Below are 27,911 nucleotides of genomic sequence, written 5' to 3'. Positions count from 1 at the left end.
AATGATCTCTAATGAGATGAGGCTACACCATCACTGTAATTTAAGTGGGAAAATTAACGCCAGAGAATGTGTACCAGTTCCAAGAGTCTTTAGTTATATTGGGAACAGTGCTGTTTCTCTAGGTTTTTCTGGATCTTTAAATGCATCTTTCTTTTATGAAGAACACATTGTGATTTTTGCCCATACCTTGTGTGTTCTTTATTCTTTTACAAGGATATCTTGTGAATATTTAATGGTGGACAGGGCATCTGTTCAAGGACTTTTGATGCTAACAAAGAAACATTTCAAAATAGCAGCTTTATTTTTCATCTCCTTCCATGGTACTTTTTCTAATGAAAATTTGTAAATGTAAAACCTCTTTATGTTGGCATTTTAGATGGTCAGCTGTGTGTGTGCATTTGTAAAGCTGTTTGTAAAACCTTTTGGGTGCTGTGCAAGAGAAGGCAGTTGAGTTTGAGAGAATATTTTGAAACTGTTCAGTTGTTACGCTGTGTACTATGAAGTGTTATCTCTTTAAGACAGTTGTGCTACTTTCTGAGGGGGGAACTCCTAGGTAAGGGAACTTGTTGAATAGAACACACCCCCTTAGTGTTCTTTCACTGTAATCTTGTGACCCAATAAGGTGTGCCTAGGAGCTTGTTATCCACAGTATAAGGAGAGATGCTTTGAAATACAGAACACAGCAAGACAGAAAACAGAGAACACAAATAGAGGTTTGGCAAAAGCTTCTTGGGATTACCACCTCTATTGCTATCATTTACCAGAGACACTTGAAAATTTCCAAGCCTACCTGTTATAAAGTCATTTAATGCAGATAAAGACAGTGAATTATTACTAAGAGTAGGCTGCTAGTTAGGAGATATTTACCTGAATTAATCTGCCTCAGACTCACCCTACAAAACAACAGAAGACTTTTATGGAGTTTGGTTCTTCTGTTTACTGCTTATTTATACAACATTCACAGAAACATTCTGTTAGAGTTGTGGATTTTTCCTCCTTGACAGGAGCTTTTAACTTGGAAGAAGGTGGGGGCAGACAGCAGATTTTTATGAGCACTGTTCAAAGATGGATTTAACCTTTTGAGATCTGTGATTAGCTTTCTGATGTGAAGTTGGACTAATTAAAAAGCTTGCTTTTAAGTATGTGAATTTTAGTTATAATTGGATTGGAAGTTAGGTAATGCCTTTACTCTGTTATTTCAATGTCACTCATGTAATATTTCACTGCTGTTTGTACTACATTATAATTAAGATAATGTCCCTTATTTTAAGGATGCACCGTTTCATATTACTTTGTCCTAAGCTATTTATCTTCAAATGCAGTTGGCTTTTGTACAGTATTGATATGTTTAAAAAAAAAAACCACCCTGGACTTCAGAAAGGGAAAGTTCATCACCCCAATATAATATCATATAGACTAAACTAACAAAATAGCAAGGAATTACTTCTGTAATGAATTAACAAAATATATTGTAATATATATAATCGAACACTGTCAGGTCAAGCAGATGCCTACTGTGTGCAGAATGTGAAAATGCAGCCTGAAGAACAGGTTGGCTTTTACTGGATTAGTGCTTCCTGTTCACATTTCTGACATTTTGTACTCACTCACTCTCTGGCTCCTAATATATCCTGTGTAGGGGATGAGCTGAACTCCCCCCACCCCGCCCCAAACTCACACACCTCTTCTCCCCCCCTCTCCCCCTTAATGAATGCTTGCATTCCGCATAAATTGATACAGGCCACCAGAAAAGTATTGGCAGAGTGTCCCAAGCCATACCATCTCTCTCCTTGAACGCTGGCGAGGATACTCACGTTTGTGTATGCCAAAACAGGTTCATAGACAGCTCTTGCAAGAAATTCTCTACAAAAGGGAAATGGAAAGAGAGAATCATAGAGCAAGGAGGGCATATTTTCTCAGGAAAATGCAACTTGTCCACTGAACAGTATAGGTCTGCCCCCATTCCCATTCTTCCCCAAACAAAACTAGGTCTCCTTTTTTGATGTTCAGATACTTTATATGGTGTATTTTCCTTACTAAGGGCCAGATTCTGGATACCTTTACTCACCTTGAATGGTACCTTACTCCTGGAGTGGTTCCCACTGGCATCAATAGGACCTTTTGTGGAGTAAGTTGTTATTCAGAATCTGTCCCTTAGGAATTCTCTAATGTAGTAGAAGCCAAACTGCAATGTATCCCTTTACATTGTAAAATATGCAAAGGTACCACAGTTACTTCAGATATTGCATGTTTTTATGTATTTTTAACTTTAAAGAAAGGAAATATGGCTTTTGATTTTGCATTTACATTTAACTTTTCAATAACTATCAGTGCAGGAATTTAATAATAATGTTCTTAAAATGACATTGAGAAGTGGTTAGCTTGTTAAGCTTGTGTGTGTGTGTATAATTTTAAAGGATGACTAGGTCTTCTTTGTGTATGTAATATGAATATATCCTTCTATTATGTTTACTCACTACATGTGTTTTATGTATTGAAAAACCAATAAATGAGTTTTAAATAATAAATCAAATAGACAATATGTAGAGCCGATTTACAGGGCTAAACTTGTAACTGGTTGTGCGAAAGTTGTAAAAGGTTTTCTTTTGTATCTTTGTGGATGTATTTAGAATAAAGCGATTGCTGTAAAATGTTTAGCTTTTCCTTAGATGTGCAGCTCATTCCCATGTGACAAACAAGATCTAGTTTTCAGCTTCCCAGCTGATTTTCATAGCTGTACACCTCAACTTGGCAACGTCTTAGAGCCATTACTAAATAGGACTTATCTACAAACTAATTCACCCACTCATTGAAAAATGAGCAATCTGTGTCTAAATGCATTCTATTTATTGCTCAATCTAAATACACTGTTTGAGAATTAAGAAAGCAGGTTGAAATCTTGTGACTTTACTGATAGTATTCCAAATGCTTTTGGCTACTTTGCTAGTGTAGACACCCTAGTTATTCTTTTGATTCCAGCATGTGTGAGGATACAGAACTCAACTACTATAAATTCAAGCTATGTTCTTAGACTACACCATGCACTGCTTTTGTAATGCAAATAGCAGGCACAAAGTGTCTCTTTGATAATGTGCAGTCAGGAGACAAAAAAGCATTCACTGAAACAGTAAAACTAATTCATAAAGCTGAAATACAATAAGGAAGCATTATGGATTTTTTTTAAATGTATCATAGATCAATTTAATTGTGAACAATATAAACAATTCACGTGTACAACATATAACCGCTGCCGCCCCCCCCCCCCCACGGTATCAAATTTTTTAATGTGATAAAGTTTTGATTAAACAAGATTTAAAGTTAAATATAAAACTGATTTGTAATTTGTCAGTATTATCCAGATCATCTACTACTTCTGTTTATTAATTGAACAGCTAGGTTTAGACCCGTAATATAGCTGAGCAAGAATCTTTAAAATAAAACTATATATACATTCAAAAACATTTCATTAGAACATTTTATAGCATAATACAGGAATGTTATGGTTAATATAGTGAAAGTCCATGTGGTAGACTTTTTTTTTTTTTGAGGGGGAGTTTTTTGAGGGGAGTAAGTATCTCTCCATCACATACCAGAGTTTAGCTCAAGGTCATCTTCTATAAATGCATTAAACTTAGCTGTGGAGGAGGCAGAGGACTGGAGGAAAAGGATAAAAGAACTTCTGAAATTGTTCTCCCATATTCAACCAAGCAACAGAACATGCTTTGATAAGGGTTATTATATTGGACAGTTGCCATAACTCCTCATATTAGATCAGTTCTTCCTGTGCCTATTCCCATACCTTTTAAAATATAACATATAACATTTTGCTTGAAAATTGCTTCTATCTCTGTGCTTTGTTACAGCTGTTTTGCAGTTTGGGTATAGAGGCAGTTCTGTGTCACAAGAAATTACTAATCTGGGGTTTGAGAAGGGACAGCTTAGCCTTCCATTATCTCAGCAGCAAGCTCTGTACAGGATTATTTTCCATTTTTCTGCAACCATTACAATGTGCTGTTATAGTGGGCAAGGCAATGAGGGAGGGAATGTTATTGATACTTGGTTACCAGGGCAGATAAGATAAAGTGTATCACTGTCCTGGCATCCACATTTGCAGTCAGTAGTGGAAAATTTGATGAAAGGAGTACATTTGGACAAGGAGTATCATTAAGATATGGGTCTGGACACTTTCCATCTGTATTTACTGGAGAGTTTCTCTTTACCCACTGACTGTAGTCAAAGAATAAATAAGTCTTATTGATTGTTTGGTTAAACAAGTTCTCTGCAGCATTTTAAAAACAAAACAACAACACTTTCTATCTAGAATGCTACTCTCTAAGTACAGTTTTATTAAACTGTTCACAGAGAACGTAATGGAAAATTACATTTTTCTCTCTGTCAGTTTCATTGCTTTGTTACTGCTAAAATGACTGCTCTGACTTAAATTCTGTAAGTTATTTTTACCTTTTCAAATGTTCCTTAACTGTTTATATTGCCCTGGGCAAATCCCCTAGGGTTAAATTTGCATTTGCATGCAGACTCAGATGGGATTATTAAGCAATCACTTCTGTACTAAATCATTATTACAAGTAATACCACAGAGCTGCAAAAACACATTAATAGTGTCAATCCACATTTCAGTACTAGGTTTATAGTAAGGAACAAGTGATAGGTTTCAGATAGGCCAAATGTTGTGCTGTAACACTGCTGCAACCTATTGAATAGAAAAAAGTAGAATTTGGCCCCGTTATTTTACAGTAATGCCTTAGCTCTTATTTGTTGTAAGCCTGAGTTCTTCTGAATTTCTGTTTCCCTACTAGCTACCTATTTTCATAAATTCCAAGACCAGAAGGGACCAGTGTGATTATCTTGTTTGACCTTCTGCATAACACAGACCATCGAACTTTCCCAAAATAATTCTTAGAGCATATCTCTTGGAGGCACCCTTTTCCTCTAGCCTCCACAGGAAAGCTAGTCTGCAATCTCCCAATATACATGTGTTGGATTGATTCTGGGAAGGAGGGTTAGCCTTCCCCTACATAATCACTGTTTTATAGCTTTCACTCATTCCTGAGGTGTTAATGTAGATCAAATGGAAAACACTCCAGAAAGAACATTTCAGCTACTGCACTGCCCTATATATGGTCCCAATCGTTAATTCTTATTGTAAGATCTAAAGGTAATTTTGTTTGCTCTCCTAATGCGTTGCAGCTCTCCCAGTGGTCCTAGCATTCCTTTCTCAAATTCACATCTTGATCAATTGTTTGCAAATAATTAAGCTTTTAAGAGATAATGGTATGAGGCTAATGTACATAACAAAGTAAAGGTTTCAAGTCACTGTTTATTGAACAGTGGTCCAATTTGCTTTGATATCCCAAAGTGATCTTAGTGTTAGGTATATTTGCCAACGGGAATCAGAGCTACCTTTATAAGTGACGTTTTTTAAGAGTGTCTTTGTCCCTTTTAACCAAAATTAATAAAGGAGCACTCTCATGGAAACTATCTATTACTGCTACATATGTGAAAAGAGGATTAACAGTAATAGTACAGAATGAATTTCCTATTTCTTCATAAAATGGTAGTTCTTAGGGGTTTCCCCTTTATCTCTGTTGCAACGTGATGTCTGCCATTGCCTGTAGCATATGCCTTACTAGCCTGGTGGGTGGGAATGCAACAAGGCTTTGAAAGTTTTTATAGCAACCTAGCCTGTGACATGTTGATTAGTTGTCAAGTCATTTTTTTTTAAGCCTACAAAGGCACAACTCATAGTATCCACAAATAGCTTATGTATTAAGGATGCAGTGTTCAAGATATTTTAAACATATTGAGTCTCAGTATAAAAAGCCTACCTCATTGTGAACTTTTGGCTAAGAGGGATTAGCCACATCAAGTCATGGCTTTCATGTGATTATAACAATTATAGATTTTTCATGAAATTCAAAGTTTATGCTACATTAAGCCAATAACTAGACTATGGAAAAAATCAGATGACCTTAAACATACCATGATTTAAGGAATTTTGTTTTGATACACTTAAAGCAATTATTTATACAGTGGCTGTATTATTCTGATGACTAATTTTATCCGGTCTTGTCTATTTGGAAAAAAGTCCAGAACAATTGAAAATTGCTTAATGGAGACAGAGTTCTCAATTCCAAAAGCTAGAGGCTATCTAGTAATTAATGCTTGCTACATAAAATGAGACACCGTTTGTTCAATTACTTAAAATCTGATCACATGCAAGGTGACAAAACAAAATAAGAAAATAAAGCATATCCTTTTATGATAGTAAAGTTAAAATGAGAAGTAAAACTAAAATGAAAGTCTACAAATCTTCACTGTAAGGTTTTGAAGAGAATACTGAGGCTATTTCAAGCTGAATGGGCAGGTTATTCTAATGGACTAAGATCAAATTGATGGACAGAACTAAAATACAACCGTTTGCTGCGTAGAATATACGTACAGACATGTTTCTGAAAATAAAGCACAAGTGAATTTCAGCAGCAATTACATTGACTCTAAACTTAAATGGCATTGATACTGTGACCATAGACCATAAAAGAACTGAAAGGTGGCTTGCAAACTCGGCAAGGAGCGACTATCAGCACATTTAACAAATAATACAATTCAAAATAGTTTTTATGAATGTTCTCTCAATGGTTGTCATATTTATGTCCATAAAAGTATACTTGTCATTAATGGAAATGTAGTTCAGATGTAATTAGCAATATGGAGCTGCACTGGAAGCATTTTCAAAAGGTAAAAATATATTGGTATTGGAAAGTATATAAGATATATTCAGTCTACATATAATATTCTACCATTGATGGGTAAAAGTCAAGTTAATCATTTTTCTGTGTCATAGGCATATTCTGTTAGTGTTAGAGTCCACTGCAACGTGCTTTCTGTTCTGTTGGCCAAACTGACAAGAGAAAATAAATTGAATGATGAGGGTCCATAGTTAGTAAGATGAGGTAATTCAGTAATGTTAATTAGTATAACATAGCTATTAGATTTCCGGTTATGTGGTTCAGAGTAGTATGTAAAACATGTTCAATAGTTATCATAGAAGTAAGATCCCTGGATTTTGAGTTATAAATTCCTATATTTTTTAAAAGTTCTCATTTACATCTTTTGTAATATGACACCTAATGGCAACGCCAAAGAACAGTGGAATGTTTGTGGAAAAATGGATGCATGCATAATACAGTAAAGAATGTTGCAACCGTTAACGTGCTGTTTGGACATGTCAAATCTATTTTATCAAATAATTTTACTGGAATTTTAAAATAACTTTATCGTGTAGTGGACCAGAAGTTAGTCCCGGGTATTCTGGCATTTAAATTTCAAGTTAGTGGTACTGTTACCTCAAGTATAGGGCCAGAATAGATTACCCTAATCAACATTTCTTCCTGAGAATTGCTGTATTTGTGGGGTTGGTTCATTTTCTTTAAGGACAATTAACACTTTAACATCAAGGAAAATGACATTGGCAAAGTTGTTTCTAAATTCAGACTTGGATATGTTTTTTGCTTTTAACTCATTAAGTAATTTGTATTCACATATAAGTGAATTTTCTGAGAAAGCAGTCAAGTTCTCACAAGAAATGTATCTTTTATGATTTAATTTTAACATTGTCTTCATTTAAACTAGTATTTATTTTCAGTCTCTCATGATTAGTGTAGCACAGCTATGTTAATGTCAGACAAAAATGTGCTGATCATTGACCTTATATTGGCCTATGTTCAAAATCCCAGCATTTGTTGCTGTTTGAGATGCTGATCTTATTTGCAAATTATTTTCAGGCACAGATAAGATTTGCCTTCATTAAATCAGAATCTAGTGGTGCTTACATATCTATTGTGTGCATGTTTTCTTTATTATTTGGTGAAATGCCGAAAAAGCCCTCAGTAACATGACTTTAATAATTCACATAAGACAATCACAAAACTTTGTGATACTGCAACAAATATCTGCACAGAGTATCAAGGTACTGCCAGTATCCTGAGCAGCTATTTCTTCACTTCACTAATCTTTATAATTGGCCTGTCTTTTACTGCCATTAATTAAATGATGTAGTAGCCCATTAATAATTACAAAAAGTGACACACCTCAGCATTTTCACTTTTTAATAATAGACGTCAGACTTTATTGTTAATTAAAAGTGAGTAAAACCATCATTTTAAATATATATATTTATTTTGGTATCTTTTAGCACCCTTACCCTTCAGAAGAACAGAAAAAACAGTTGGCACAAGACACAGGGCTCACTATACTTCAGGTGAACAATTGGTAAGTAATTTTACTTAGTGTTTACCCACAGCCAGTACTCTGACCACAAGCAACCTGCCTCTAATGATTGGCATTCTGCTGACACACCCTGCAGTTGCCTGCTTTCCGTGGAAGTTTATTGATGCAAATGTAATGTAGCCTACAGAATGGTTTCAGGTATGGGAACTATAGTTTTAGTACTGCAGAAAACATATAGTATTTACTTTCCCATAGCTCTTTAAATAGTTACATTTCAGTTTATATGCATGTCTGTATTTTCCCTGGATATAATTCTATCTGCATACCCATCCTTTAAGAAATCAATCACTTGAGACCCAGAAAATTTAAGTCAGATGTACATCACTCTGCACATTTTCTTCAGTCTGTATTGATTGAGTCCATCACCATTTATATCAAATTATTATTTTTGACTAACAAAGTTATTTGGGGATCTTCTCAGTGTAATTTGAGTTTTTTAAAAAAGAGAGAAAGAAAAGAAAATCTTGAAACAAACTTCAAGGAAAATCTGCCTTTTCCCCACTGAAGTATTACAGGGAAAAAAATTGTGTGTTTAATTTATTAATTTAAAAGTAAGGATAGTTGGGACCCTTGATTTGTTATAGCAGAGACGGCTTTAAGAAATTAAACCTTTGCTGTTTTGGAAGCAGATGTTAAGTTGCTTATTATTTGTGGCTGGGTTTCTGCATCAGCCAAAAGTATTCCCATTTAAGTACAAAATTGTGGCAACAAGACTATTTTTAAAAGGTATGATTTATTACCCTTTGTTACGGCAACAATACGGTTATTGAAATCCAGGTTTCATACAAAAGAGCAGAACAAATGTCACATTTGAAGTGTATCAAAACCTAAAACCCTGTGAAACTAAGTATATCTGATTAATTGTTCTAATATTTTTGAATTAGTGTTTATGATGGGAAACCTTATCCTCTTTGAAGTAATACCCAGAAATTGCCAACATAAGCTGCAAGCCTACTGCAGGGAAGGGAGTCAGAAGTGCCAGTTTGCAGACAAAAGTTGTTCTCCCTCCCCCTTCATTCAATAAGTGTCCGAGATTAATATTACTGAAGCTCTGATTACATGGCCTAATCCATTTTAGTGAATAAATTTTGTCTTGATGTCCATTGCACCTACATTAACAAACCCTCCTTGGTGAGAGAGACTAGGAGCCTATCGGAGAGATTTCAGATATATTAAACCCCATTACAGAAAACGTAATTTCTGTCAATATAATCCCATGTATTCTTCAATTTAGTACTTTAGAGATAACAAGCTACTTACAATATATTTGCCTTTGGAGGATTAATTTACAAAGTGCACTATCTGTGAGACACAGGCAGACTCACATAAGCGTAGCTTGTAAGGGTTATCAATTTCTGTGACCTCACAGCAGACCTGGGAGATCAATTTTTTTTTTTGCAGCCTTGTAAGACACTGATTAAAGGAAAATACAGAATATCTTATATACTGAAGTGTGCTTCCAGATACTTGCTGTAAAAAGAAAAAAATAATGTTGTCCTAAAAATAATAATATCATAAAGCAAATTTGGATTTCAGTATTACAAATCATTAGAGGGGAAAGTATCTTTATTTGTTGTAGATTTATTACACCACCCTTTGTCCAATCAATATTTTAATTTGTATTGTTGTCCTTAAATTGAATGATAGGTGGTTTTGTCCATTTTAGGGGCTATGTAGATAACCAGGGCTCCTTCTTACTGATAATGGCTGAGTAAAAGATTGTTGCTTTGGAGAGGCTCTGGATATGTGTAGCTATGTACAGTTGGTACGTCAACACATACCATCCCTTACTTCAAATCCTGCTCCTACAGGTGCATTTGCTTTGCTTTCCATCTTTCATATGCTAGCAAAAATATTCCGTAAGCATAGCTACCGTATGTATGCCATAGAGATATTGAACCTCTTCTTCCAAGGCTATATATCTGCTTTGTTAGAAATCTCATGTTGGGTGAACCTTAGAAGGCTGAGCCTGTGAATGAAGGCCATGAACTATGAGGAGAAATATAAAAAGTCAGTCCTTTCAGTCAACAAGGAAAAGTATGAATGGAGGGTCTGACTAAAGTATACGATTTCCTATGGACAAGTATCAGAGTAACAGCCATGTTAGTCTGTATTCGCAAAAAGAAAAGGAGGACTTGTGGCACCTTAGAGACTAACCAATTTATTTGAGCATAAGCTTTTGTGGAAACTTTCCACAGTATGCATCCGATGAAGCGAGCTGTAGCTCACGAAAGCTTATGCTCAAATAAATTGGTTAGTCTCTAAGGTGCCACAAGTCCTCCTTTTCTTTATGGACAAGTATGTCAGTTTAGGAAGGCCTAAGAAAAGTTTTAGGAGATGATGACCACAGCATGCTTTTAAACTAATGCTAGTAGCTTTTTATCCTGAGTGACATTGTGGTCTCTCTTTGTACCCAGCTTGCCTGCTAACTGAAAAATTCTTTTTTTGGTTTTGTGTCACACATGTCTGTATAAGCTCTATATGCAAGAAAAAAATAAATGCAGGTCAAAATACTGTCTAACTGAAGTCCCCTGGTTGTAGGGCAGTCATACTGCTGGTGCCAGTTTGAGAATTCTCCAGTGGAGTTACAATTAAATTGTGGTATTCATTCAGGAGACAATTTCCCCCAAAATATTCAGAACTGGAGAGCTGATGAAGTGCATTTTTTTAATTGTGTGTCCATGTTTGATTTCCCATTGACTTTTGAAGGGGCAGCAATGCCAAAATACAGTACACAGGCTTTCAAAAAAGGGCAGTTTCAAAAATGGATGTTGTCACTGAAAGTCTGAGAGAGCAGGCCATGCAAAGGACTACCTGTGGGATAAACACCGAACAGCTAATTTGAATGTTGGTGATACATGAAAATGTTTCCCAACATTTTCATTAATATATTGTTTATAACAAGGTAGGCATGAGAACAAATTATTTTGCCTAAATTGTTTGCTGCAGGGAACAGCAAACAGATCATTTATGGTTTACTTTGCCTTTCTTCAGCTGGCTTGTAAGTCATTCAGCCACAACTTTCAAAAAAAAAAATTACCTTCTTTCTTAGAGTCTTCCAAACTTGTTAACACACATGTAGATTTTTGTGTTAATGAAGGAGTCATTGTAAATCACTGTTGCAAAGATTAAATAAAATGCTGAAGGGCAGCCCGGGTGCAGATCAGTCATAAATTATTGGCAGCAACGCAGCATGTGGGAATACATGAAATGTGCATGAAAAACATAAACTCATGTCTAGTAGTAGGGTAGTTAGTCCAGAGTGGGAACATTGGATTTTCTGGATAACATTATCACTTTGCCACAAAACAGTCAGTGAAGAGAAGGTATGTTTTATGCAGTTTGAAAGCATTTGTTCTATATCCTCTGTGATATTTTAGATGCCTTTACAATAAATGCTAGTTGTGTACTTTAATTTTCTGTGCAAACTCGTAATGAAAAGAGGATGATTTTTCACATGTGTTCAGAAACATTGTTGTTCCTTCAATTGACATACACAACTCCACTTGAAGTTAGAGGAGGTTGCATGCATGGATTGAAGGTATGAGATGTCCCACAAAACTTATCAGTGGCAGGACAGATATCTTAAAAATGCAGAAGTTTTGAACTGAAATACTTTTTATATTGGAATTGGCCAGGTAAGTGATTTTTTATAAATAAAGATTTTGATTGTAAACCAAGCAGTGTTTGCATTTGGAACTATGTTTTGCAACTGTTGGATATTTCTGTTGTGGAAAGAGTGACATGTCATTGTATAGCAAAAAGCCTGGTGTAGGAACTACAGTGGCAGAGTTGAGTATGTTGTTAGTCTAAATCGCCCATTCAGGTCATTCTCTTGTTAGTCATTTAGCCCCTTAGTGGTTTAGGTTCAGAGCATGATAACATGAACTAGAAGGGGCACTCAATCATTCCTGACAGTGTTGCATATATGGACATAAAGAGGACCTGACAGAGTAGAGGTTAATAAGGTGTTTTTCCCCTGTGATAAAAAACTTCTGCTCTGTATTGCACTTTCTGGATGTTTCAATCACAATCACTTATTACTTCAACAGAGAGCTAGTATAGGGTATGTCAAACAATCTATATTGTTTCCTTGTTTACTGCATCCCACCTGAATCTGTTCCTGTTAAGAGCTAATGTTAAATAATTACTAGTGGCACTTTTAGGCGGCAAAGCAATTCTCATCAAGTGCTACAGAACTGTATTGGTTGTCAAGTGTGTGTGTGGTGTTTATATACACACACACACACACACACTGTAAAAGAATGTTAAGGCTGCAAAGTCAAACACTCAAAAGTTAGGAAACACCAAACTTAAGGTTGCTTGTGCAATCTTTATTTGGCCCCCATGTGCGTATCCATTATGAAACAGTCTAAAATACATGATCACATGCTATTTTTTCCACATTATCCCTGCCTCATTCAGTGCACAGGATGGATAGTACACATGGAATGAGCAGCTATTCACTTTTATTTTATGCTCATTCAGTGCTTCATTTGCTGCATGCTATTCAAACCTTGTTTTGAAGAGAGAATTATTAATTTCCTCATGGACATTTCTGTGGTGCTCATCACTCTAATTAATTAATGTTTGTGAAGCACTAAGATACTAATCTTCACAACACCACTTTGAGGTGAGGGGTGGTATTATCCACGTTTTACAGATGGAGGACAGAGGCTCCGAGAGATTAAGGTGAAAAATGTCCAATAATTTGGGGTACCCAATTTGAGATGGCTATGGCCTAAATTTTCAGAAAACTGACAATAGTACTGTCTAGTCTGTGCACTGAATGAGGTAGGGATCCCTGTGGAAAAAGAGTAGGTGATCATATAATTAAAGACTGTATCATAAAGCATCTGCACAAGAGGGCCAAATTAAGGTTTCAGTCACAACTGGCATTTGGGTGCTTGACTTTGCAATATCAATTTTTTTTAAATGTAGATTTTTAGTATGTAATTTCTTAGATTTTTTATAAAGCAATGAAAAAAATAAAAAATTGGATCATCTGGAATAATACCATCACCCACATGGGTCATAAGCAGGGTTGGGAACTTTAGTCCACAGTTCAGATCTCTCCCACTTGAGCTAATGGAGTAAATGATAGCACTAGCATGTTGTCATCCTCTGGGTAGACCACTCACTAGAGAGAAGTGGGTTTGATAGTTGTTTTCTTACAGCAAAGGAATGTTGAGACTCTCAGGAATCTTGGTTCTGCAAGGGAATGTGCTTAGTGGTTGGGGACCCTGCTGTCCCTGTTCCCCTCCCTCATTGACCCCGTCTGTCCCCTCCAGCCTGTCCCTGGTCCTCATCTTAGTTCCTCATCTAGCAAGGATCCTTGTCCCAATCTATTCCCTGCTGTCCCAAGTCCAGCTCATGTTCTCTCTATATTTAAATCAGGCTGCTTTTTTCTTCCATGCTACTTGGCCATCAGCAGGGGACCACTGAGTGTATGTCTATACTGCAATTAAAAATCAGTGGTTGGCCCGTGCCAGCTGACTCGGGCTTGAGCTAAGGAGCTGTTTAATTGCTGTGTAGACATTTGGGCTCAGGCTGGAGCCCAGGCTCTCTGATCCTGTGAGGTGGGAGGGTCCCAGGGCTCAGACTGCAGCCTGAGCTGGAATGTCTACACCACAATTAAAAAGCCCCTTAGCCCGAACCCCGTGAGCCTGAGTCAGCTGGCAGGGGCCAGCCATGGGTGTAGACTTACCCTAAGAGCTCGGGGGAGACACTCTGCCTGTTCTCAGTTCCCAGAAGTACTGCACAATCCCTGCAGACTTGCTCTGGAACATGCCCAGTATAGACAGAATATTTGGAGAATTTAGCTGCCAAATTCAAATGAGCCTCTACTGAGCATATGTGAATGGAGATTTTTCAAAAGTTTATAATTTGGCCAAATTTGGGCTTTTTTTTTTTTTTTTTTCCCCACTGGGACAGCAAATGGCATATCCCTGACACCAAGACATCTCCCCTCTGCCAAATTTCAAGTTCCAAAGCATGGAGGAGCTAGAGCTTCTCAAGGAAGCAGCTATACGAATTTTTTTAATGTGGGCACTACAAGATATAAAGAAAAGGGGTACTTGTGGCACCTTAGAGACTAACCAGTTTATTTGAGCATAAGCTTTCGTGAGCTACAGATCACTTCATCGAATGTTTCCCCAACTGTATGGAATGCAATCTATATGGAAATGGCATTTTGGGGTGGAGTGGTAATTGAGCCACAGACTCCTTTTCACTCTCTTCGGAGGAGACAGGATTGTACAGCCCTTCCCCATCAGGCAGTAGGAAGGAGGCTTCCCATTGCCCGGAGGTAAAGGGGTCACTTCTCTGCAGTGGGAGGAGAGATGGTGGTATAATCTTCATCCCTTTCCACTTTGGACAGTAGGAGGGAACTTAGTGGAAGTTCTCTCCACTTCCTGTCTTTGCGTAGCAGGTTGGGAGAAGGGATGGCTGAAACAACAGACCAGACCCTTCTGGTCATGAGCAAACAGGCCCCAGTGGTTTTGTCTGGAACAGATGAATGCCTTTTTTCCCGAGAAACAAGATGGGTGAGGTGATATCTTTTATTGGACCAACTTCTGTAGGTGACAGAGACAAGCTTTCAAGCTACACAGAGCTCTTCTTCGGGTCTTTTTTGAGGTCTGTCAGATTTGGGCCCCAATAGCCAGAGATTTCTTCTGCTTACCTGCAGTTAGTGTAGAGTTCAGCTTTGTGTGCCTGGATTTTGGCCCATTTAAAAATAAATAAATAGAAACACATATGAGGTAGTATTGTACAGAGGTTACTCCACAGTTCAGAGTTAGGCCCCAATCCAGCTTTTGTTGATGTAAATGGGAAAGACTTCCATTTCCAGTATTTCCTGTGAGTTGAATTGGGTACTTGGAATGCATACCATCTTAGCTAAATTACTTCACTGAGGGTGAAATTCATCCCCATGCAGAGGGTGACTATATGACCAATGCACCACTTGAGACCCACTTAAACACTATTTTTAGGGATAAGTGGGCTTGCTTTAAGTGATGCATACATCTGGTGCTGGTCGTCTACACAGGAGTGCATTTTCACATGCAGGGCCTACAAAACTGCGAAATAGAATAAATGGGCAAAACACCCTTCGTTTATTGCCTTTACAAACCATGTCACGCTGAGTTTTCAGTCATCAGTAGTAAAATATGCACTTTTTAAAGATTGATCTTTTACTCTTTTTATTACGGTAAACAGATAAAACTAGTAAAGGTCAAGCTGCAATTTGAATCTGTGTAATAAATACTTTTTTGAGTAGTAAGAGATGAAGTAAATATAGGTACTTATTTAGCTGTAAATGTTAAAACATTCACAAATTAACTTAACTTCAGCCATCAATCAGGATCATCAGATTTCTGTTCTCCCTTTTATTTCTTAATATAATTTAATAATACATTTACAGATGTTTCAACATTGTTTGTCAATGATACTAAAACACAGGAATGATGTTAAAGCAAGAAAAGCAGATGTAAAAGGAAATATACAATATGAAAAGTAGTTAAACATTGTGTTGTGTTTGTTACTCCTAAGCAAAATTAAGATGAGAAAGTAGGCTTCTGTGAAGAGGAAGTGGACCAACCCCATCAAGCCCACCAACCATAAAAAGGAATCTTGCTGAGCAAATGGTTTGATTATTCAAACAATTCAGAATATGTGTGGTAAATTAGCTGTTCTAAATGTACCATGTGCAGGGCTTTTAAAACAGATTTTTACTTTTATGTTTTCACTAAGTCTTAGCTAATTGTTATGCATTTCACCTTGAATGCCAATTGTAATAATAGTATTACATCTGTAGTCTATTTCTTGGTTCTTAAATTACAGTAATCAGGAATACTCACTACGTAAAACATTGTATAGTTACTCATAAGAAAATATTGAAATCAGTCAAAAATGTGTAGCGTGCATATTGCCTTAGACAGACCTGGAGAGTTGCCAGACAACCAAGGTATTATTAGGAAAGCTGAGCAAATAGCTTGCAGGGAGAAGAGTTGTGAATTTCAAATCCATCAGGTATTGTCATGTCAGAGGATCTTAGGAGTGTGCCCTTGATGCTGCTTTTGTCTGATTTTAAGGAAAAAAACAGTACATTTCATATTTTTTAAAACTACAGTTTAGCTGTTTTTAAATGTACTTAGTTTTATGTTTTACAGCACAGACTTAAGTATGATTTATATGGTTAAAATACTTAAATAACAAAAGATGAGTAAATTATTTACCAAGATGGTAGGTACTTATAGTATATATACAGAAAGCCACTCTCATTTTTCTTCTGGGACTACATTTTTAAGTGGGAGGAACCCATCATGCTGTAAGACTATCTTATAGTAGGTTACCATCTATACCACATGGCTGTGGTGTTGATTTGTCCTCCATTGTTTGTTCAAAGCAGCCTTGGAGTTCTTGCTGCCCCCAAACTAGACTAGATTATAAGGCCCAGAGACAAAGTTCTTGCCATCTATGAGTAACCCATGAGGCCATTTGTTTCAAGTGTCCCCAAAGCTGGCCCTGAATCCAGACTGAAATGGAGTGGAGTTCCTAGGGAGAGTGAATTACCTCACACATTTCAAGACTATAAACCCTTCGAATCAAGATTAAAACTCACAAGGCAGTGTGGACAAATATACGTTACCTCAGCCTGTATAATAACTGATACATTAGAAGATTGTACTGTCCAGTGCATCAGCCTGAGTCTAATCTTTCTGATCATGAATATCCTGTCTGATAACAGGAAGGGTCAGCACTAAAACCTTGGTAGAGCTGATGGTGCATCATTGGCTGGTTGTTTAGTGACTTTGCAGTTTCTACCATTGCAGAAAAGGAACAGACAGACACACACACACACACACACACACACACAGAGTAGCATGTGTAAGAGAGAAAAGGCGGGTAATACCCAGAGTCCACATTCAAGCTGGCCATCAAAGACAAGTTAAATATTCTCTGTTACAATCACCAGCACCAAAATTCCTCCAGTGTTCTAGCTGTGGAAATACTGGAAACCCCTTCCAACAGCTATTCCCTCTCTGAGTAGGAATAAATTATTTTTCCAAGGAGGGTTCTGCATATGGGTCATGACTTGGTCAGGTGACTTTCTGTGTGCATATCCATAAATATGCAGACCCCCTACTTGTTACCAACCCTCTTGTGGCAAAGTTCCTATGGAACAGGAACTCTATGCAGCCTTAAATGAGACAGAACTCGGGAGACCACACATCCCATTGTGACAGAAGAATAAGGTGGATCATGAACTACTTGTTGGTGCGTGGGTCAGGTAAAATTCATCCCTGCACAAAGGACCAACAAAAGGTCTACAAGCCATGTTGAGCTAGTCTATTCTGATGCTTTGTGCCAGCCAGTTTGCTCAGAGGTGAATTTCAGTTGGCATGCACAAAGTAATCAAAACTTGGTCTGATGATCTTTACCCTGATCTGTTCTAAAACCTTTTAATCACTGCTTTTGTCATAGGCCTTCTGGGTAAAATTCACCTTTGTGCAGAGAACTAGCACAAAGCTTATTTAAACCCTCAAAATAGGCCTTAAGTGGGACTCCAGTGGTGCCTAGCCCTTGGGCTTGCCCTCTGTACCAATCTGAATTTCACTGTTTGCTAGTTATGGAGAGACCTTCCTTGGATACATGGGGCCAACAAAAAAGGAAAGTGAACTTCTAGTAATTTTCCACTAGTTTGCAAGCAAATCAACCTCTGTTGAGTACACATCAAATACATTAAATAACAGCCAGCAATTACCAAATGCATATCAACACACACACTTTTTAAATCGAGGGAAGTCAGCTCCCTTAGCAGAATGTTGCACTCTACAGACAAGGCAAGCATGCCGAGAGAATGACAGTCAAGACGCTTGGCATTTTAGAAGTTAATAGGTAGCAAAAATTGTTTTCCCCCCAGGCATTCCATCTTTTCTATGATAGTTTTGTACATGACAAACTTTTTAGTGGATGCATTCATATTCTGTAACTAATGTGCTGTCAGGTGTCATGAAGATAAGATTAAAAGGCACTGTTCATACATTTTCCAGTTGCCTTATTTTCTCCCTTTTGCAAGAGCTTTATTCTGTTGTATTAGGGTCTGGGTCAGAATTCTTTTTTTAGTTTCTGTTTAAAAAAATACAATTGAAACCCAAGTATACGCTATGTGTAAACAGAGTTATTCTTTAAAAACATATAGGACATCTTACACATTATGGCAATCCCTGCCAAGCAATCTTAAATACATTGAGGTGCTTACAGTTTTTCTTTAAAATGAGAGAGTGGTTTTTTTTTTTGTTGTTAGAAAAAGTAACCTCAGCAGGGGAAGTGGAGGAGGAGGGAAGTAATGGTTTGTCATTTCTTTGCAAGTCAGGTTTTGGTCTATTCTTGTCAAATCTGTCTTAAGTGTATTTACATACAGTTTGCCTTTCTGGTATTTTGTGCTTGCACAGACCTGATCTCCACCTATTTTGTGTCAACAGTTGCTGAGATTTGTGTACAGCGATTAACCCTTGAGAATTGAAACCCCGACAAGCTAAGAACTGTGCCCTCAGAGACCCTTCTCCCTCACTTACATCATAAACTTGCTCCAGGCTGCGCCTACATAGAACAAACTGCATTTCTGAGTAGTTAAAAAGTCAACCTGAAATATTAAAAATGGGGCAAATGTTGCCTCCTTGTTGAATAAAACAATTTTCTCTTCTCAAAAATGAAACTGAGCCAGAGGCATATGGGAAGGAAGTGTTTTTGAGGGTGTACTTTTTTGCCCAGTCTGGTCTTAAATAATCCTACAGAAATTCTGTATCACTGTCTGTATTAGAATTAAACACTTAAAGATCCCTTTGGGGTTTTTTAGAAAAAGAAAAGAAAACAGCAGATACATTTAAAAAAAATACTACCGCTGCAGTCCTAAACAAAATGTAGGTCATATAACAGTTTCAATGGTTAAAATGCTGTGCTATCCATTTCCTCTTAATATTCAGTTATAATTCCACCCTGAACCTAAAAGGGATAGATCCTCAGATGGTGTAAATCAGCATAGCATCACTGATATAGATTATCTGAGGACCTAGCTGTGATAAGCTTTATGTGCCTCCTTCCTCTATGCCATTCCTCTGACCTACCGATGTACATTTGATCATACCATTTTCTGGGAACATCAGTTCTCCTCTCCTTGCCCTAATAAAATGTCATGGTGGGAAGATTCCCTAATCAACAATAACAGGAGATTCCATTCATGGAAATTAATCTCCAAGCAAAATGGGAATCACATTACCAGATAAAATTTTGAAACAGTACGTTCTGTGATGTTTAAATAGATCAGTAGTTTCTGAGAGTTGTTACTAGCTGATGATCTTTCATGGTCTATGCGAAAGAATTGGTGGTTTCAGATCAGTTTCTATTAAACAGATGTCTGCATCACAAAAACACCACCACAACTGCCACTTTTGTTTGTAGTCTTAGCAGCGACAGCAAGGACCAAATCATCATGGAAACGGAGCTACCCTCTCCTACCTAAAGAGCCAGGACATGGGTTGCTGGGTGATTCTACCTGGTTCATTCCATGTGAGAGTCACAAATCGAACTATAGTGTTTCAATTTGTATTCTCTTCTTGTTTTCAGAGGCTCTGTGGCTGTATGCCCCTAAGAGGCTCTTCAGGGGTCTGGTTGGCCGCTCTCAGCTCACTCCAGTGACCTGTTAGGGTGGGAGCATCTGGTGTGGGATGCTTTAATTCCTAAACGGTCTGCTGGAGGACAGGACATAATACAGAGATCTATAGCCTCCACACACAAGAGCATTTCTCAGCCCCTACTCATTTGAGCCAGCAGCTAGTAGTGTGAGCAGTCTGATTGCTCTAACTTCTTTACTGTGGGCCACAGGACTGGGCACATCTTCCCACTCTCCCATAAGATCCATTCTAAGTAGTGGGTGGGGGACAGTGGCCTGTACAAGGCTCCCAACTGGAAAAGCCACCAGACCTCAGAAGAGGGCCACCAGCCTTTTGGACGGGAAGATCCAGGGTCAAGGCAAGACTCTAGACTAGGTAGAAAGAGAAGTTCTATATGCTTTTTTGATTGTTTGTCTGAGGGACTTTTACATACTAAAGCAGTGCTGATGATATATGTGCTAAGCCAGATGGAACCCTAGAAACCCCCCACTTACTGTTGACAATCTTTTGGGGGCTAAGGCTATGATGTCCACAAATGCAATGAATCTCAGAGCCCCAGCTAAGCTTGAATGGATGAGTTGCAAGTATTTTGTCTAGCTCTGATTTTAGAGTGTTAGTGGGGAAACTTGCACTACTGCTGCCCGTGCATGTGCCTCTTGTCTGGACACGGGGCCAGCAGGGGTCAAAATCAGACACTGCTACTACGTTCAAAAAACAGATGATATGGAAATACCAGATCAGACGAAGATACTCCTGAGAGGGAATAGTCTTTTTAAAGAAATAGCCAATGGTTTGCAATAAGATTTGAAAGCCAATTCAGGACATTATCCTTTCACCGCACAATCCATGCAGTAGAGTAGAAAGTTGAAGTCGCTAGATTGAAGCTGCCTTATGAAGACCAACCGCCTGATTGTACTGTAGATTTTGGTATGCAACAGACTTGGGCCTGAGTTACAAAGTTTAGATTGCGTTCAGAGTTTTAGGATTCAGGGTTTATATTCAGGCCTATTTCTAGAATTTATCCAGCTCTAATGACCATTTATTGGTTTTTCTGTCTGTAGGCACATGTGAAAAAAGCCGCAGATGAAGGGTAAGTTCAGAATGGAAGAGTTGCGCACCAATTCTGGCTGTCCTCAAAACCAGCAGAGAGAGCCCCACTCCACACACACTCTACTGCAGGCATGTTGAAGGACATTCCAGGGGTTAGAGGCCAGGAGTGTGGTCTGTGCCTTTCAGCATGTGCTTCTATAATCCAGCAAAGCCTGTGAAACAGGAACTCAGACTAGATGAACAGGTCAGACTAGATGTTCACAGTGGTCCCTTCTGGCTTTATAATCTATGAAAGACAGCTCAATACATCCACGCAGGGAGATTATTTGTGCTGGAAGCAGGGAGTAGGAAGTGCACTGGAGATTAGAAATGGATGCACAGTTCAAGACATTTCTGTGATGGACCAGAACTTGGCCCATAGTATTATTTCATGGCTGTAAAGAACCAGTTCATCTCTAGGTGTAAGAACAACTTTAATGCTGTTCTAATTTATAGCTGTTTGTAGTGATCCTTAAAGGATCCTTAAAGCTTCTACAGTGGGATCTAGGATTGGGAAAAAGCAGAGGATTAGCTCTGCTTGCTCTTCTCTACTGGAGGATTTACTCTTGCATCAATTGGCCACTTAGGTGATTTTATATCGTCTTTGCAAGAATTGTGGTGTCAGGGCGTCAGATTTCTGCCTGCCCCTCCCCAACCGCATAGAGACCTGGACACAGAAGATTTAGTATAGTTCGATGGCACAGGAAGTTGGAAAGGAGTAGAATTATGGGAGATCACTCAGGTGTCCGCTATCCTTGTGTTCTTTGGGGACTTCCTGGATGCAGCTGAGGGTTTGGATCAATGGAGGAGCAGGGCCAGGAGCAGGTGAATCTGTCAGTATGCAGAGCCGTCAATTGTCATCCCTTCTGGAGGGCATGCACCAAGAGTGGCTACTCCTACCATGATGTGGTAATAGCAACTGAGCAGTGCCTCCATCCAGCTCAGTGGCAGGATACACTCCTGACCCCCTTCATAGCTCTCCAGAGACCATTCCTTTTATTTGGGCTGGGCATAGCGTGGGTGTGTCCCACAATGAATAACAAGAAGGTGCATGGGGTGGGAGGGGGAGAAGAATAAATATAGCATTCAGAGAAGATCAACCAGGATTCTGACAAAAGACACAGTTCTTATTTGCCTGGCTAGTAAATGTAGGGCACACCAGGTATACACACTGGGTGTGTATTATCTGATTACATCTTCATCCTTTCTATCTTTGTGCTTGATATGCTTCGTACATTAGCATGTTGTGGTTGCAAGAGAATAAATAGCATTTTCCTGCTTCAAAGAAACTTTTCTGAATGCACAATATGAATACATTTGTAGGGTCACATAGTAATGCTTGATGTCAGAAACTATTTTTAAAACAAAATTGCAGAACAGCACATGGCTTTCATTAGTGCTTTACATCAAATTTGTCAGCTAATTAGTGGTTTTTCATCACTAGTTTTGCATAGTATTTTATTTGTAGTTCACTCTTAAATATTATCTTACACAATACCCAACCCTCTGTATTCTCATTTGACAAATATTCCAGTGCTGCCAAAGGAGGAAAACTAAGCTTCAGGGAGAACTTTGATACATCTGATTGATGGACTTGCTGTGATTTGAGTAAATTCCAATATTACGTTTCTGAAGTAGGCGGTTAGCAGAGCATGTACTCTCTTCCCTCCCTACCCGTATTTAGTGTTGTAAATGATATATTGCAGTTCTGACTGTCTTCATTTCAGAGGAGGAGGAGAGAGAAACCAAGAAAAGTTGCCAGACATGGCTTCATGAGGTCTGCTTCAACTTTCTTGAGTGTTTTGAAACCCGTTTTTCACAAATAAAAGGAGTGTAGAAAGCATGGAAAGTTAATGAATGGTGGTTATGGGTCATTAACCTCGCTAACTAGCTTCAAGATAAAACCTCTTTAATAACTGTAGTAAGAGCTTTTTTCATATTTATTTCTCATTTTAGAGATGGGAAGTATGATTACAGTTGAGAAACCTCCAGTTACTCTCTGTATTGATAATTCAAGAGGGATCTATTTATTCTTGAATGTGGTTTTTAAGGCTGTTTTTAAAGCACATTTTAGACTTCGAAATGTGAAAATTTTGTGAAATGATGTCTGCAAAAGTTTTTTTCTCTCTTTAATTTACTACCTAAAAAGGCCCAAGAAAGTACGTAAACAAGTAAAACTGCAAATTGGGAATAAAGCCTCAATGAAATGTGCTAAACATTTCATTGACTCTTGGATTATTACAAGTTTACATTTAAATATTCTAGAAATTAGGTGTTAAATTGAAAAAAATATGGAAACACTAGATAAATGAGTGATTCCAGTAAGTGATATAGAATATTGCAAGTCCTGAAAGTGAATATTTTGGCAGTTTTGGTGACTGAAACTGAAGGCAGGGTAATGCTTTTAGAAATAATCTATTGTAAAAATGATACCGTTGGTAGCCTTAGGTACTTTGTTACCAATATTTATGTGGATGGAGCCTAGCTGGCCTGTTTATACTTTATTTGAAAGTCATCTTTCTTTTCAAAGTAGATAGGTACATTTTAAAGGTGAGATATACAAAAGGCATTGGTTTAACAATGGTGTTTGCCATTTTATAGGTTTTGTGGGTTTTCTTATAGTCCTTAAACCTGTTTGCTAGAACATGCTTCAAAATGATTGAAGCAGTGTGTTTTCTGGCACTTAATAGCACCACTTCTGATATGCAACCCCCTGGCCAGCATTCCAACACTACTCTCCAGTGTGAAATTGACAGGGAACAACATAAGGGCTCAGAGACTGGCAATATTGTAAAAATGTTTGTATTTTGGGAGGGCAGGTGGGATTAAATTTATATGCGCCATCAAGTCTAAACATCTATCTTTAGGGGGCTCGCATGAGTAAATCTAATATAACACTGAAAACTGGAAGTCTCTGACCATGAAGTAAAGTCACAAGCAAAGGTGACTTTAGAAACTGTGATAGCAAGGGAGGGCATCATTTTATTTAATGGACAGAAGTGTGAAATACACACTTTTTCAGCTAGCGCTGCAGATGACTACACAAGCAACAAAGGGAGGTGCAGCGAGAGGAAAAAGAGCAGATTTATGTGAAAAACATCAGGCAAGCTGTAACATGAAACTAGCAAAATCTGCCTTTTGAAGGGTTTTGTGACTTAGCGAAAATACTCGCTTTCTGGCTGGTGCATTTTAGCCAGTTTCACCCTAAAATTATTGGCTGGTAAAGTTTTTGGGAATGTGGTGTTTTTTTGTTTGTTTGGTCATCACTGGTGATGCTGCCGCTCAACCAGAGGAAACAAAACTTGTTTATTGCAGTGAAGGCAGGCGAGCTGAAGGTCAAAGTTCAAAGGCGGATTGCTGCATCACTGGGCTTTGGTCTGAGTCTTATCCATGTGACCAGAGATGCTCATTGTCACAATAGTGAGACCTTTAAATAGGGGAGAGCTACAGTTACCACTGGAGAATAAAAGTCTAAAAGAAAACAGTTCAGTAAAATGCATATTTAAAAAAGAGTGTTGCCTCTTGGTTTTCTTTCGAGTGGGGAGAAGCTACACAAATAGATTTTTGTTCATTCTTGCTTGATTAGCAAAGAGAGAATAAGAGTACTTGTGGCACCTTAGAGACTAACAAATTTATTTGAGCATCTAAGGTGCCACAAGTCCTCCTTTTCTTTTTGCGAATACAGACTAACACGGCTGCTACTCTGAAAAGAGAGAATAGGAGCTGTTGTATCTAAAGGAAGAAGAAAACGAGATTAACTTAAAAAATAATTCAGCCTCTCTGAGCTTGTACCTTTGCCCAACTGTTTAACTCTCTTCCACTCACAAAAATAGCCATTTGCATGTGCATTGTTTTGCAGCATTCCACACAATGTGTTAACTTTTTTCAGTTTGGTGGCAGGTCTGACTTGCACTTGGACAAATTACATTAGTTATAAGCAGCTATTGACTCTGCTATTCAGGAGGAAAGAGTCTGCATCAGAGTAACTTTATTGACACATGGTGTAGTGTGGAAATAAACATTCCTTAGGGAAACACTTAAGCATGTGCGTAACTTTACGAACATGAGTAAAATTCTGTCTATGTTTTAAGTGTGAGGTTAAGTGCTTGCCAGAATGGAACCATAATTCGTTATAGGAGTTGGTAGAAGATTTGTATTTGGAGAAAATTAGTTTTGAATAGGCATTTGTTTTACAAAAGTAAATACTTTTTTTTTAAAAGCATTAGTCCTGGTTCCTTCTGCATTTTTAAAACAGAAACATTCTTTAAAGTAATTGAATGTTAACAAGGGAGGAAACGAGAGTGATGTGAGTGCTAGGAACAATTGGAGGGGTTTTTGTTGTTGTTGTTAACGTTTTGTGCCGCCATTTTGTTGCCAACAGGGCTTCTATCATTGTATTGAACAAGAATTTTGCAAATTCAGGTAGTGATCTTGCTATTGGCCCTTCTTTACTAAAAACTGTGGCAGAGAGGTTTTATTCCTAAATACATATTCCTTTTCCGTACATAATTAAATATTTTTCTTTTTTTGTGAACAGCCCTAAGATGTGATTTGTAGATATAATTGAATCACATTCTGCTCTCTGAAAGCAGAACAATTATTCCTACTTTAATCTAATGTGTTCTTTTGGGTTCACAGGAAAAATAAAGAAACTTTAAAGTAGATACTTTTTTTTTAATGCATAGTAATCTACTATAATGCAAAGTAAAGCATTCTGTTACAAAGACAGGGAGGATGGGACAGAAGGTTAAAGGGCATTTTGGAAACAAACAGCTGGACCAGTTTATTTAAACAGATACAAGGATGGGGAGCTGACCTCAGTTTGACTTCTAGTGGGAGGAGCAAGAATGTCATTTTATTACTTTGCCCAGAAGGAAAATGTTCTTGCATCTGAATTCACCCCTAAGGCATCCAAACACATGGCTGTTTTGCAGAATCTGTCTACTTATACAAAATACATATTTAAGGAAGTGCCTGTGTGTAAAATGTACTGAAAGTAGACATCCTGAGTGATAGTGTGGGACAAACAGGTGAGAATGTGTTTTATTTTAGACAGGTCTTATTTATAAGTATTGGTAAATACCAGACTAAATACTTTGTTGAAGTAAGATTCCAGCTACCTAATCTACTAATAATGTGTGTCCTTTGGAGAAGGGGGAATGTTGAAAAGTTTGGTTATTTGTACCAGTAGATGTTCTCAGTTTACTTAAGCTGTTTAGCTGTGTACTTCTTGGTCTGAGTGAAAAGATTTTCCTAAATGAGGGTTTTTATGGAGAGCTAGCAAGCATAAAACTGCTCCCCAATCTCAGATGGCTACAAGAAAGGGTCCCCCCCTTAATCTCCAAGGACTTCCTACTCTGTCAGGTATTTAGAAGTCTATGCAGTACAAGGTTGGGATGCACATAGGAAAAGCAAAAGCCTTCTGGGCTTACCAAAATAAATACCTTATTTCTTTGTTGTTTTTCTTATGAGAGTTGCTATGAAAATTGCTTTCTGCAAATGCCAGGTTCTCGGTATTAAACAATTTTCTAATTGGTCATGGAGCTAAGACAGCTAATGGGGCGGGGGGGGGGGAGAAGCAGATATTTTAATTGCCTTTTTTACATGGTGTTTGTGCTACACCTGTGCTTGTAATGAGAATGGAGAATTAGTCTAACCTTCTGCTCACATTTATTCTAATTTTCATGGTTTGTACAAGATAACGATGAACTGATTTGCAACACAGTTTGTTGTAGTTTATTTTTTTGTATTAGAAGTGTGTATAAAAATTGATACAGAACTGGTACTGATTAAAGTATGACCTAATGTATGTGTAAGATTTACAGAATAGGGCCCTGTGTATGTGTGTGAGTGCTTCCAGAGTACCTTTTGGCAAGACAAGATTGATTATATTTCACATCTTGATTAACTTTCTGAGGACTTGTGTAATGGAAGTCAGTCAGGAAAGTGAAATCTGAGGAAACTAAGTGTGCTGTACTGTAGATGTCTCCTTTAAAGATTACTGATGTACAAACAACATAAAGTTCTATATTTTCTGATCACTGTTCCATGTCAGTTTAGAACAAGCAGAAGTCACACCAGATTCATGCTGGAATGCTGTGGTACCTTTTAATTTTATTACAATAAAGATCTTGCTAATGTGTGGCAAACACGCAGTGAAGACAAATTGAACATATTGCTTCACAAAATCTGCTTTGGTGATTTATTTTGCCAAGTATAATGTGGTTTTACTTATAACACTCCTTTTCCACAAGTAAATACTGAAGTACAGCTTGTAAAAAAACAAGGCCGTCTTCTTAAGGAGATCTCTCTAGAGCACTCTTCAGTCTTTGCTGAGAAGTTGGGTGATGCTGACTTTTTTGGAGGTGATGTTCATTGGGTTTGCTGATTAGTGAAATGAGAGAGAGAGAGAAGTTCTACTCTAGCTCGTTGAGGATGATCTTAATGCCATTAAGGCTGTAGTCAGAATAGACTCAGGTGAGCTTTATTTTGTATTATGTGCGTTCTTTTCTATTTTACTTGTGTTCAAATTTGAATATCATTTTCATCATAACGGTTCCAACACTAATTGAGTTTAAAAGTTAAAAATGCGGTGAATACTGTTTCAGATGACAAATATTCACTATTTTTATTTCAAAAGAGCTGCTTTTCATTTCCGGTGGGGGATTTTTTGAGTAGTACAGTAATTGCAATCTAACAAGATGTTTGCTGTAAACGGTCAGGCCTAGCGGGGGGAAAACAGGATTATAAGTTCAATTACTGTATAGCCATGACCTCGCCTTGACCTCAGTCTTTGCATAAAGAGCAAAAAAAAAACCACAACCAAGAAATCTCTACAAG

The 27,911-nt window shown here is 37.8% G+C and overlaps 1 protein-coding gene across 4 annotated transcripts in view; it reads left to right on the top strand.

The window, feature by feature from the left end:
- MEIS1 (Meis homeobox 1) overlaps nt 1–27,911 on the top strand; it is a 125,257-nt gene that overhangs the window by 90,961 nt on the left and 6,385 nt on the right. For all 4 annotated transcript variants that reach the window (XM_084623384.1, XM_084623386.1, XM_084623387.1 and 1 more), the window contains one exon: nt 8,213–8,289. In XM_084623384.1, the coding sequence (XP_084479510.1) occupies nt 8,213–8,289 (77 nt within the window). The remainder of the gene's footprint in view (nt 1–8,212; nt 8,290–27,911) is intronic.

Source organism: Lepidochelys olivacea (genome assembly GCF_965140295.1).
Source record: "Lepidochelys olivacea isolate rLepOli2 genome assembly, chromosome: 3".
NCBI classification, from domain to species: domain Eukaryota; kingdom Metazoa; phylum Chordata; order Testudines; family Cheloniidae; genus Lepidochelys; species Lepidochelys olivacea.
This window is presented reverse-complemented; position numbering and strand designations above follow the sequence as displayed.